Source organism: Pan paniscus, chromosome 12 (assembly GCF_029289425.2).
Source record: "Pan paniscus chromosome 12, NHGRI_mPanPan1-v2.0_pri, whole genome shotgun sequence".
Classification (NCBI taxonomy): domain Eukaryota; kingdom Metazoa; phylum Chordata; class Mammalia; order Primates; family Hominidae; genus Pan; species Pan paniscus.
In genome coordinates this window covers 100,586,776-100,600,156 of record NC_073261.2, presented here as the reverse complement: position 1 = coordinate 100,600,156, position 13,381 = coordinate 100,586,776, and the positions used below count along the sequence as shown (strand labels likewise).

At 48.2% G+C, this 13,381-nt stretch overlaps 1 protein-coding gene across 2 annotated transcripts in view; it reads right to left on the bottom strand.

The window, feature by feature from the left end:
* Window positions 1-8,368: 8,368 nt before the first annotated feature.
* Window positions 8,369-13,381, bottom strand: part of KIF3C (kinesin family member 3C) — a 54,917-nt gene continuing 49,904 nt past the window's right edge. Inside the window, exons 6-8 of one of the 2 annotated variants that reach the window (XM_003827053.5) lie at window positions 11,721-11,829; window positions 11,071-11,243; window positions 8,369-10,837 (exon numbers count right to left, since the gene is read on the bottom strand). In XM_003827053.5, coding sequence (XP_003827101.3) covers window positions 10,744-10,837; window positions 11,071-11,243; window positions 11,721-11,829 — 376 coding nt within the window. In that variant the 3' untranslated portion in view covers window positions 8,369-10,743. The remainder of the gene's footprint in view (window positions 10,838-11,070; window positions 11,244-11,720; window positions 11,830-13,381) is intronic. The other variant, XM_008952420.4, reaches the window with a different exon arrangement.

Here is a 13,381-nt window from a genome sequence, read left to right as displayed (position 1 = left end):
GGGTGCTGGGATTATAGGTATGAGCCACCACACCCGACTGATATAAATTATTATTATTGCCAGGCGCCATGGCTTATGCCTGTAATCCCAGCACTTTGGGAGGCTGAGGCGGGCGGATCACCTGAGGTTGGGAGTTCGAGACCACCCTGACCAATATGAGAAACCCCGTCTCTACTAAAAATACAAAATTAGCTGGGCATGGTGGCTCATGCCTATAATCCCAGCTACTCGGGAGGCTGAGGCAAGAGAATCGCTTGAACCTTGGAGGCGGAGGTTGCAGTGAGCCAAGATCGTGCCATTGCACTCCAGGCTGGGCAACAAGAGTGAAACACTGTCTCAAAAAAAAAATTATTATTATTATTATTTTGAGATGGAGTCTTGCTCTGTTGCTCAGATTAGAGTACAGTGGCACGATCTTGGCTCACTGTAACCTCCGCCTCCCGGGTTCAAGTGATTCTCCTGTTTCAGTCTCCCAAGTAGCTGGGATTACAGGTGTGTACCACCACGCCTGGCTAATTTTTGTATTTTTAGTAGAGACAGGGTTTTGCCATGTTGGCCAGGCTGGTATCAAACTCCTGACCTCAGGTGATCTGCCCGCTTTGGCCTCCCAAAATGCTGGGATTACAGATGTGAGCCACCCTGCCCAGTCCATAAATTCTTTAACAAATAAGGAGAAGAGAAAGTTGTTGCCAGGCGCCGTGGCTCATGCCTGTAATCCCAACACTTTGGGAGGCTGAGGTGGGCAGAACACCTGAGGCCAGGAGTTCAAGACCAGCCTGGCCAACATGGCAAACCCCGTCTCTACTAAAAATGCAAAACTTAGCCAGGTGTGGTGGCCGGTGCCTGTAGTCCCAGCCAGTTGGGAGGCTGAGGCAGGAGAATTGCTTGAACCAGGAGGCGGAGGTTGCAGTGAGCAGAGATTGTGCCACTGCACTCCAGCCTGGGCAACAGAGGGAGACTGTGTCTCAAAAAAAAAAGAAAGAAAAGAAAAAGCTGCTTCTCACAAGTTAATGCCGATGAATATGTGTAGAAAAAATAACGGAATTTAAAAGCCACCATTTGGCAATCATCATAGCAGTAATTAATTCATGCAGGAAACATCAATGAATATTAAAACTAGTGGGTGAAATTCAGAGGATGAGTGGGGATATTTACATAGTTTCATAGTATCTCCTCACAAAATGCTTATTAATTAAAAGAGACAAATAGTAACTGTATAATAGGGAATCCTGGCAGACACCATCTTAATCAAGTGCTGAAAGTTAACATTGCCAGTAATGGTGCAAGGCAATGTCATCACGGGCACCTGATGCGATACCGTGAAAAGACCACAGCATTAGTTCTGTGCACCACCTGAATCTAATCATAAGGAGACAGCAGACAAACCTGGATTGAAAGAGTGTCTACAGGTTAACTAGCCTGTAATACTAAAGAATGTATTGCGGAACTTTATATAGGAGACTAAAGAGATATGACAATTAAGTGCAACCTATGATCCTGAGTTGGATCCTTTTGCTGTAAAGGTCACTCTTAGGATAGTCGGCAAAACTTGAATGAGGTCTCTAGATGAAGAGTATATGCAAGTTCTTAGTGCAGTATGATTCTTGCAACTGTTCTGTGAGTTTTATTTATTTATTTATTTGTTTTTGAGATGGAGTCTCACTCTGTCGCCCAGGCTAGAGTACAGTGGCACGATCTCGGCTCACTGCAACCTCCGCCTCCCAGGTTCAAGCGATTCTCCTGCTTCAGTCTCCCGAGTAGCTGGGATTACAGGCACGTGCCACCACGCCCAGCTAATTTGTGTATTCTTAGTAGAGACGGGGTTTCACCATGTTGGCCGGGCTGGTCTTGAACTCTTGACCTTGTGATCCGCCCGCCTCAGCCTCCCAAAGTGCTGGGATTATAGGCATGAGCCACCGCACCCAGCCTTGTTCTGTGAGTTTTAAATTATTTTAAAAATAAACACTCGGCCAGGCGTGGTGGCTCACACCTGGAATCCTAGCACTTTGGGAGGCCGAGGCGGGTGGATTGCCTGAGGTCGGGAGTTTGAGACCAGCCTGGCCACTATGGTAAAACCCAGTCTCTACTAAAAATACAAAAATTAGCCGGGTGTGGTGGCAGGAGCCTGTAATCTAAACTACTCCGGAAGCTGAGGCAGGAGAATCACTTGAACCCGGGAGGTGGAAATTGCAGTGAGCTGAGATTGCGCCATTGCACTCCAGCCTGGGCAACAGAGCGAGACTTCATCTCAGAAAGAATAACAATAAAGTAAAATAAAATAAACACACAACAAAAACCATAAACAGTGTGTCTGACTCATCAGTCCTCATGCCTTCCATGCCCATCTCGCCTGCTAACCATTTGTGTGACTTTTCAGAATCACTTTCCTTTTCTTGGCCTACTTTTCCTTATTGCAAAATAAAAGCTTTGGATATTAACAAATAATCACTTTAGGCCAGCATGGTAGATCATGCCTGTCACCCCAGCATTTTGGGAGGCTGAGATGGGGAGATTGCTTGAGGCCAGGAGTTTGAGACCAGCCTGAGCAACATAGCAAGACCCCATCTCTACAAAAAATACAAAAATTAGTTGGGCATGGTGGCATGCACCTCAGTCCCAGCTACTTGGGAGGCTGAGGTAGGAGGATCGCTTGAGCCCAGGAGTTGGAGGTTATAGCTATGATCGCTCCACTGCACTCCAGCCTGGGTGACAGAGGGAGACCTTGTCTCAAAATTAATAACAATCATCATCATCATCATCACTTTGGTTTCCTAGCCCAAAGAGGGAAGCACCCCGCCTCTCCCCCTACCCTGTTGTGAAGAAGGGAAAAGTGGCTGAGCACTGGGGTGCCTTAGAGCGGCTTTGTGCCCTCTTTGTGCTCTACTACCCGGGAGCCCAATCCTGGTGTCACACAAACAGCCGGCCCCAGCGCTGGGCCTGTCAAAGAGCAGGCCCGCTGTGAGGATGGCTCTGAATAACAAAGGGCTGGGACTGAGATTCTCACACGTTAGTGAGTGTTCATAGAAATCATCTGGTGGGGGCTTGCTGCGGTGGCTCACGCCTTTAATCCCAGCACTTTGGGAGGCAGAGGCAAACAGTTCACTTTGAGGTCAGAAGTTTGAGACCAGCCTGGCCAACATTGTGAAACCCTGTCTCTGCTAAAAAAATAAACAAAAATTAGCCCGGCTCCCAGCTACTGGGGAGGCTGAGGCAGGAGAATCCCTTGAACTGAGGAAGTGGAGATTGCAGTGAGCCAAGATCTTAGCACTACACTCCAGCCTGTGCAACAAGAAACTCTATCTCAAAAAAAAAAAAAAAGAAAGGAAGGAAGGAATCACCAGCCAGGCGTGTGGCTCATGCCTGTAATCCCAGCTACCCGGGAGGCTGAGGCTCCTCATGAAGTCAGGAGTTCAAGACCAGCCTGGCCAATATGGTGAAACCCCATCTCTACTAAAAATACAAAAATTAGCCAGGTGTGGTGAGGTGAGCCTGTAATCCCAGCTACCCGGGAGGCTGAGGCAGGAGAATTGCTTGAACCCAGGAGGTGGAGGTTGGAGTGAGCCAAGACCACACACTGCACTCCAGCCTGGGCAATAGAGTGAGACTACGTCTCAAAAAAATAATAATAATAAAAATAAAAAAAAGAAAGAAAGAGAAAAAAAAAAAAGAAGTCATCTGGAGGTGCTCATTTAAGTTCAAGGTTGCAGTGAGCTATGATTGCACTACTGCACTCCAGCCGGGGTGACAGAGCAAGACTCTGTCACAAAAGAAAAAAAAAAAGTACTTATCATTATCCAACATGCAATATGTTTTCTTGATTAAAGTCTTTCTCCCAACCCTAGAATGTAGGCACCATGAGGACAGGGACTTTTTTTTTTTTTTTTTTTTTTTGAGACAGTCTCACTCTGTCACCCAGGCTAGAATGCAGCGATCTTGGCTCACTGCAACCTCTGCCTCCCGGGTTCAAGTGATTCTCCTGCCTCAGCTCTCCAAAGTAGCTGGGATTACAGGTGCACACCACCATGCCCAGCTAATTTTTTTGGTATTTTTAGTAGGGATGACGTTTCGTCATGTTGGCTAAGCTGGTCTTGAACTGCTAGCCTCAAGTGATCCACCTGCCTAAGCCTCCCAAAGTGCTAGGATTACAGACATGAGTCACCACACCCAGCCACGGATTGTCTTTTCTGTTCATTGCTGTATTCCCAGCACTTAGAACATTACCTGGAACATATAGGTAACGAGTGCTTAATAAATACTTGTCGAATGAATGAATGAATGCACTTGCAAGAGGTGCGTTTGAGTTCCAGGCAGGGAGAAGAAAACAGAAGAGGAGAAAAGGATGATATCTATATCAGGAAAGCAAAAACTTTTCCAGAAATCCCTAGCAGATTTCTACTTACATCTCCTAGCCAAAACCATGTCACATGGCAACCCATTGCTGTAAAAGAGTCTGGGAATATGAATATTTTTACCTGGGCACACTGCCCTTCTTGAACAAAATTATCTTTTAAGCAAGGAGGAAGGGAAGAATGGATATTGGAAAGGCAACCTGTAGTGTCTACCAGTGGGTTTATCCTGGACCTGATCAAGCAGAATCTGAGGATGGTAATTTTTTTTTTTTTTTTTTTTTTTTTTTTTTTTTTTGAGACAGAGTTTCACCCTTGTCGCCCAGGCTGGAGTGCAGTGGCACAATCTAGGCTCACTGCAACCTTCGCCTCCTGGATGCAAGCTATTCCCCTGCTTGTAGCTGGGATTACAGGTGCCCACCACCACGTCCGTCTAATTTTTGTATTTTTAATAGAGACCGGGATTTCACCATGTTATCCAGGCTGGTCGTGAACTCCTGATCTCAGGTGATCCGCCTGCCTCGGCCTCCCAAAGTGCTGGGATTACAAGTGTGAGCTACTGTGCCCAGCCAAGGATAGTAATTTTGATCCAGGTAACTCTTGGACCACATTGTAAGAAAAATGGCCAGGGTAGACTGGACACTGTGGCTCACGCCTGTAATCCCAGCACTTTGAGAGGCTGAGGCAGGTGGATCACCTGAGGTCAGGAGTTCAAGACCAGCCTGGCCAAGATGGTAAAACTCTGTCTCTACTGAAAAAATACAAAAATTAGCTGGGTGTGGTGGTGGGTGCCTGTGATCCTAGCTACTCGGGAGGCTGAGGCAGGAGAATTGCTTGAACCTGGGAGGGGGAGGTTGCAGTGAGCCAAGATAGCGCCACTGCACACCAGCCTGGGTGACAGAGCAAGACTCGTCTCAAAAAAAAAAAAAAGAAAGAAAGAAAAGGAAAAAGAAAAATGGCCGGGGTAATAAAATAAGCCCAGATTGAAATTTTCTTTCTTTTTCACTTTTTCTCTCTTTTTTTTGAGACGGTGTCTCGTTATGTTGCCAAGTCTGATCTTGAATTCCCAGGCTTAAGCGATCCTCCTGCCTTTAGCCTCCTGAGTAGCTGGGATTTCAGGCGTGTGCCACCATGCCCGGCTCCAGATTAAAATTTTCTAAAGCCATCCTCCTGGGTGATGGACACACTGGCAAAGAACATCTGTTGTGCTGGCTGCCCGGAGCCCATTCGACTCCACTCCTACTTCCATCATCTTTTTTGAGAAATACTTTTACTTCTACCTCATCCCTCCCCCACATCTGCATGGTTACAGCCTTGGGACTCTTGGAGGTTTTGTTCGTACATCATATTCCCACCTACCTGACCCAAACTGCTAAATCAGAGTCCCATTCCCATAAATTTGGCATTGGGACCAAGATGCTAACTCTCTCCGGATGGCTGGATCATGTACCCAGAGAGCAGCTAGCAGATGTGTTTCCTACATCACGAACTGGAGCAGCTGAGGACAGAGTGTGAACCCCACACAGAAGGAAGTGTGGTGAAACAGAGAGGGTCTTTGTGGTGTTTGAGTCCCTGGTACTAGGTCATTCCTGAGGCCTGGGTCTTTCCTTGCCTTTGTGTGCCACAGCACGCCTCTGGGTCAGGCCAGCTTAAATGATTTTTTAGTGGTAGCCAAGAGTTCTCACACTCACCCCATCCATCCTAAGCCAAGGGGACAAGGACAAAGGGTAGTGTTTTCTACACCCCAGCTCTAGGTTCTGAGAACAAAAAGAAGTAACTCTGTGGAGAGCAGGTGTCCAGTTTTGGAAGAAGAAGTGAAACATGGCAGTTTCTTTATCAATGAACTGTTTATCAACAAAAGACCAGAGGCCTGGGTCAAGGGAGAATTTCTACCCCCTGGCTGTTGCTGTGGGGCTCAAGAAAACCACCTGCTGTACAGGTTATCCCACTGCTAATGGAGGAATGAGCGGTTTTGTGTTGTTGTTTTTTTTTTTTTGAGACGGAGTCTCACTCTGTTGCCAAGGCTGGAGTGCAATGGCACCATGTCGGCTCACTGCAACCTCCGTCTCCCGGGTTCAAGCAATTCTCCTGCCTCAGCCTCCCGAGTAGCTGGGATTACAGGCACCCACCACCGCGCCCGGCTAGTTTTTAAAATATTTTTAGTAGAGATGGGGTTTCACCATGTTGGCCAGTCTGGTCTTGAACTCCTGACCTCAGGTGATCCACCTGCCTCGGTCTCCCGAAGCGCTGGGATTGCAGGCGTGAGCCACCGCGCCTGTCCTGAATGAGTGGTTTTACAATAGGACCTCTAGGCAAGGGTCTGCAGATCTGGTCTGATGCCGAACCTTGCCCATTGAGATAAATCACTCTGTCCTCTGTCCCTGGCTGTCACCACTTGGGAACCATGTATAGTGCCTGTCAGTTTTCCATGGGCTAGAGAAGCAGTGTGGCAAAGAGGGCAAAACATGGGTTCTAGAGTCTGCAAGTCCAGCTTCATCACGTACTGGGTCTTTAGCCAGTTAGTTAATTTCGCTTACTTCCATCTCTCAGTCAGTCACCATAATCCTCTCACTAGGAGAATGAAATGAGTGTGAGTGTGTGTGTCTGTGTGTGTAAAGCACCTTACACAATACCTAGCAAACGCCCCCGAAGCAGCAGAGCCACTCCAGCCCTGGAACCCTGTTAGAGATCAGGGTGAGAGCCTGGCACAGAGACAGGACATCCCTCTAAGAAAACTGTCAGTGCCAGAATAGTTGGTTTACTGCCTGATTTTTGCAGCAGACAAACTTCAGTGCTCCCCTAGGAGTCAGGGTTCAAAGCTTTGTGTTTGTTTGTTTTTTAGCAGTAACTAATTTTCATTTCCTGTAAGACCTCCACACTACAGAGAGCTAGTGGCTAGAACCCAGCAGGAGGGAAAATAGGTCCTGAGAAGAGAGGATAAGGGAAGCTAGTCTTTCTTTTCTTTTTTTTTTGAGACAGAGTTTCGCTCTTGTTGGCTAGGCTGGAGTGCAATGCCACAATCTCAGCTCACCGCAACTTCTGCCTCCTGTGTTCAAGCGATTCTCCTGCCTCAGCCTCCCGAGTAGCTGGGACTACAGGCGTGCACCACCATGCCTGGCTAATTTTTGTATTTTTAGTAAAGACAGAGTTTCACCATGTTGGCCAGGTTGGTCTCGAACTCCTGACCTCAGGGATCCACCTGCCTCAGCCTCCCAAAGTGCTGGGATTACAGGCGTGAGCCACTGCACTCGGCCTAGACTTTCAAGTTATTGTAATTCAGCACCCATCAGGCCCAGGCACATCTGTGTGGTTTACATGCATTCTTTCCTCCTTTAACCCCTTTGGTGGATCATTGAGGGCACAGGGAGTATGACAGTGACAGCCAATCTGGACACCACTGAGGCAGTTCTGAAATCTGCTAGTCGCTCAGAATTAACTGGTTGGGGACGACCAGCCTAGAACACAAACAGCTGCTGCCATAGTCCAGGCACAGACTTCCGACTAGTGCCTGGGACCTGCTCCCCAGCCCTATTGGGCAAACAGATCTCCATTTATTAAGCAACCAGTTCTTTTCCAAAGTGCTGATAACTGCAGCTGGAATCCATATGCTCTTTTTATTTTTATTTTTTGGGACGGAGTCTTGCTCTGTCACCCAGGCTAGAGTGCAGTGGCACAATCTCAGCTCACTACAACCTCTGCCTCCAGGGTTCAAATGATTCTGCCTCAGCCTCCAGAGTAGCTGAGGTTACAGGTGTGTGCCATCACACCAGGCTAATTTTTGTATATTTAGTAGAGATGGGGTTTCACCATGTTGGCCAGGGTGGTCTCAAACTCCTGACCTCAGGTGATCTGCCTGCCTGGGCCTCCCAAAGTGCTGGGATTACAGGTGTGAGCCACCACGTCTAGCTGATATACTCTTGAGCCCCTACTGGAAAAACATGGAAGAGAGAGAAAGGAGAAAATGAAAAAGGGAGGGAGTAAAAGTAGGAAGAAACAAAGGGAAGAGAAGTAAGGCAGTCAACTCCGTGACGATACTCATTCCTTTATTGTCAACTGCGTTGATTGGAACAGGGCTGGGGCCTGCAAGCTGCTGGCAGCACCCAGCTGCAGGTGCATTTCAGCTCAACAGAAAGGCCTCCATCCTAAGCCAAGGGGACAGAGGGGAATGTTTTATATATATATTTATATATTACATATGTCCCGTATAGTCATATGTGTAGAGTGACAAGAATGGGCCACTGCATTGTTAACTGTTGTCCTAAATAAAGACCATAGCAACACACGAGAATTTGGTCCTAATCAAGGCCCTTACTTTGTCAATCAAATATTTGATACACCAAAAGGAAAAGGAGAGAAAGAGAGACAGAGAGACTGAGATCCAGCCACTCCTGGTGGCCCTGTTCCCAGCAGATCTTACACTGAGTGTAGAGTGTCCCCTGTGGAGGTAAACACGCACACAAACACGCACACACATACACACGTACACAAAACCGCAGGCAGGAGCTCCTCCTCCGACCATACCTTGGGCCCAGCCCTCGGACTGGGGGTGCTGATTTGGGTATATTGTGCTATAAGACTGTGAGGGGTGTGACAAGACAATGCAAAGGCGATGTGTCCAAGTGATGAATGAGGTGATACGTGCTGCTCTGTCCACAAACGAGAAAGAGGTCAGTGGGAGAGGCTGCTCAACGCAGCCCTGGAGGTCCCCCTGCGCTCAGGCCACCTGGTGAATTTCTACACACGACTGTCCCAGCCACAGTCGAACCTCTGATCTGAATCCTGAGTCTCAAATAATCTCTTGGGCTCTGATGAAAATTGTGATTTCCTGGAAGGACAGGAGCAAATGGCAAGTGGGTGGCTCAACCCTCTAGTCCAGTAATGAAGCAGAAATGACAGTGTCGCTGAGTTAAATCAGACCCAAGCTTGATCCTCAGAGCAGAACTTGAATGATGTAAGAAGGGTTCATTTCCTGAAGGAAAGAGAATAACCCCCACCACCACCTCCCACACCCCCCATTTCAGGCAGATCTGTCAGTCTCATGGTTTCACCCCAACGACAGCACTCTTCATATTCTAGGAACTGGAGACTCACACTATTAGGGCACTTTGAAATCCTAATTCACTCGTTTGCTTTCGTTATTACCTCTTCACCCGTCCTCCAAAATATACACTTAAAAAGCCAGTCAATGAACATTAACCATTTTTTTTTGTAGAAATTTACTTATCACTTGAGATACCTAGAGACATTTTGGGCCATCACAAAGGAAGGTAAGGAGTATCCCCCTAGGAACCAATTTGCGTAACTAGTGAATAAAGGATCTATTTTCAACAAAATAATACCTTAAAGATGCAATTCAGAAACAGGGGTAACAGGCAAAGCTGGAAAAGATTGTGCCTGGGCTTCTGTTTCCTGTGACAGATGAAGGGAAAAAGCAATAGATGTTAATATCTTCGTTTAGCCAGGGGTAGAATGACATTGACTCCTCCCACTGTGAACGGGGTCTAGGCAGCTGCAGGGAGAAATGATCGAAGCAGGCAGGAGCAGCCTCTTGAAAATGGGGAGTTGCCTTGAGGGCCTGTCGACCAAAATGACTCCTCGGAGGGGACAGAAACAAAGGAATCCAGTGGAGGGACTTCCGTTGATGACTGTTCAAGTTGTCTCAATTGCTGTTCCATTTCCTGCAGGTTCCAAGGTGATGGTAATTGCTTGGTCCACAGTTCCCATCCAAGGTGGGCAGAAAGCAGAGTTTGGGAAGCCGTGAGTTCTTGTCAAAGCTGAAGGGCATGAGCTATGTTGGTGAGGTTATTAATGTCCTTGAAAAGGAGCCCAAGAGGCTGAATGAGGTTGTCTGAGGCTCAGAAAGTGGAGAGTGGGGCTGTGTCCACGGGGAGCAGATGCCCAACACTGTCAGGATGTCTCTTGTCCTCAGGGAACACCAAGCAGTCTCCCAGTCCCAGAAAGTGCTCAGGGGCTGCTCGCCATCAGTGTGGGAGAAGATGGAGGTTATGGAGTGCGGTGGGTAGAAAAGGGACTGTCTTCTCAGGCACTGGCTACCTTCCCTTCTGGAGGCAGCTGACAGGGGGACAAGCCTGAGATCTGACTGGGGGAGCTCTCAAGTCAGAAGAAAAAGAGGCTACGCAGTGACCACGGTAGGCCCAGACGGCTCAGGCGAGGGCATCTCCCCAACACGAACTGAGCTCCGCAAATAAATAACATGAATTAAATAAAGGAGGCGAAGAAGAGCAGGCAGAGGCACCATCTGCCAGATTCTCACCCCTGCACACACGCACACGCACATGCACGCACACGCACACGCACCAAGCGGCAGATGAGATGAGCCAGGGTTGGCTGCCCCATCCCAGGAGTCTATTGGATGGGCAGCCTGACGTGATGGTTGTCACTCATGGTCCGCCACTGTTGCAGGGCGCAGAGAAGCAGAGGCCAGGGAGGCATGTGTGGTGGAAGGTGGAGGCCGCTGAGGACTCTGGCACCTGCAGGGGAGATGAGGCAGGCGAAAGGGGAGGTTAGGGAAATACAGGAAACAGGAAAGTGAGTCCTCTCCTTTGCCCCATCCTGTTGCTGCAGGAATCCCTCTGACATCCCCAGTCACCCCTTGCCCTTCCTGCCCTTCGGGTACCAGCAAAACCCTCTTTAGCATCACCCAGCCCCTGCAGTTCCCCTGCCTCCTGGGTCCAGTGCTGCCTTGGACCATGGAGGTACTGACCAGGATCTGGACTTTCGGACTTTAGACGTGGAAGGTCTTTCCAGAAAGCTGTCCAATCGCATGAGCCTCTCCATGTGTAGCGCACGAGGGTCTTGTTCTTGGTCGTGAGAGAATTCCATCTCAAAGACAGCTGGAGGGGACACATCCAACTCCAGAAACATTATGTTTTCAGCCTGTGGTGGGAATATCATGCCAGGCTTGAACAGTGCCCGGTCACTGTGCCTTCTAGGGACTCAGCCAGGCTTGGGTGTAGCAGGGCTGATGAGGTGGTTAGGGGAAGCAGAGGCTGTGAGCATCCCCTCCCATAGGCTCTTTTTTTTTTTTCTTCTGAGATGGAGTTTCACTCTGTTGCCCAGGCTGGAGTGCAGTGGTGCAATCTCGGCTCACTGCAACCTCCACCTCCCAGGTTCAAGCAATTCTCCTGCCTCAGCCTCCCAAGTAGCTGGGACTATAGGCACCCATCACCACGCCTGGCTAATTTTTGTATTTTTAATAGAGACGGGGATTCACCATGTTGACCAGGCTGGTCTCGAACTCCTGACCTCAGGTGATCCATCCGCCTCGGCCTCCCACAGTGCTGGGATTACAGGTGTGAGCCACCTCGCCCGGCCTCCCTCCCACAGGCTCTTTCTCCCCTCTCCGCTTCTTACCCTGTACCTGGGGTGGGACCCCATTGCCATGGCAACCCGAGCATACTGGCTGATAGGCCTCTTGTAGCCCACTGCAGATGTTGGCCGCTTCTTCATCTGGCTGTTACTGCTGTAGGGAAGAGGCTATATTAGAAAGGATTTCTGTGGAACACAAACAGCAAATGACATCATGAGGACCTAAATATCATTCAGGTAGCTAGGAGGCCCTGCAGACTGCAAGTTCTGGAATTTTCTTCTCCTTGCTCTAATACAGCTTGACAACTGAAGCTAGTGCAGTTGTCCCCCTCATCCGTGGTTTCACTTTCCACAGTCTCAGTTATTGTGGTCTGAAAATAGGCAAGTATAGTACAATCAGATGTTTCGAGAGACAGACACCACACCTGCATCACTTCTATTAGAGTATATTGTGTTTTTGTTGTTGTTTTGAGATGGAGTCTCACTCTGTCACCCAGGCTGGAGTGTAGTGGCACAATCTCAGCTCGCTGCAGCCTCCACCTCCCAGGTTCAAGCAATTCTCCTGCGTCAGCCTCCTGAGTAGCTGGGATTACAGGCATGCACCACCACACCTGGCTAATTTTACTTTATTTTATTTCTTCTTTTTTTGAGACGAAGTTTTGCTCTTATTGCCCAGGCTGGAGTGCAATGGCATGATCTTGGCTCACCACAACCTCCGCCTCCCGGGTTCAAGTGAGTCTTCTGTCTCAGCTTCCCGAGTAGCTTGGATTACAGGCACGTGGCACCACGTCTGGCTAATTTTTTGTATTTTTAATAGAGACGGGGTTTCTCCATGTTGGTCAGGCTGGTCTCGAACTCCCGACCTCAGGTGATCCACCCACCTCAGCCTCCCGATGTACTGGAATTACAGGCGTGAGCCACTGTGCCTGGCCTAACACCCGGCTAATTTTTGTATTTTTAGTAGAGATGGCGTTTTACCACGTTGGCCAAGCTGGTCTTGAACTCCTGACCTCAAGTGATCTGCCTGCCTTGGCCTCCCAAAGATCTGAGATTATAGGCATGAGTCACTGCACCCGGCCTTATTAGAGTATATTATTATAATTGTTTTGTCTTATACATCTCATGTACCCCATAAACATATATACCTGCTATGTACCCACAACAATTTAAAAAAATTAATAAAATTTAAAATAAACCTTATAGCATATATAGGGTTTGGTACTAGCTGCAGTTTCAGGCATCCACTAGGTCTTAAAACGTATCCCCTGCCAGGTGCAGTGGCTCACACCTGTAATCCCAGCACTTTGGGAGGCCGAGACAGGCAGATCACCTGAGGTCAGTAGTTCGAGACCAGCCTGACCAACATGAAGACACCCTGTCTCTACTAAAAATACAAAAAATTAGCTGGGCATGATGGTGCATGCCTGTAATCCCATCTACTCAGGAGAGTGAGGCAGGAGAATTGCTTGAACCTGGGAGGCGGAGGTTGTGGTGAGCCAAGATCACGCCATTGCACTCCAGCCTGGGCAACAAGAGCAAAACTCCATCTCAAAAACAAACAAACAAAAAACAAAAGAAAAAAAGTATCCCCCATGGATAAGTGGAGACTACTGTGTAACACAAAGAAGTACATATTAATATTTCTTCACTCCTGTTGCTTTAAATTGTTTCTGCAGTAGAAAGGCGTGATTGAAGGCTGAAATGAA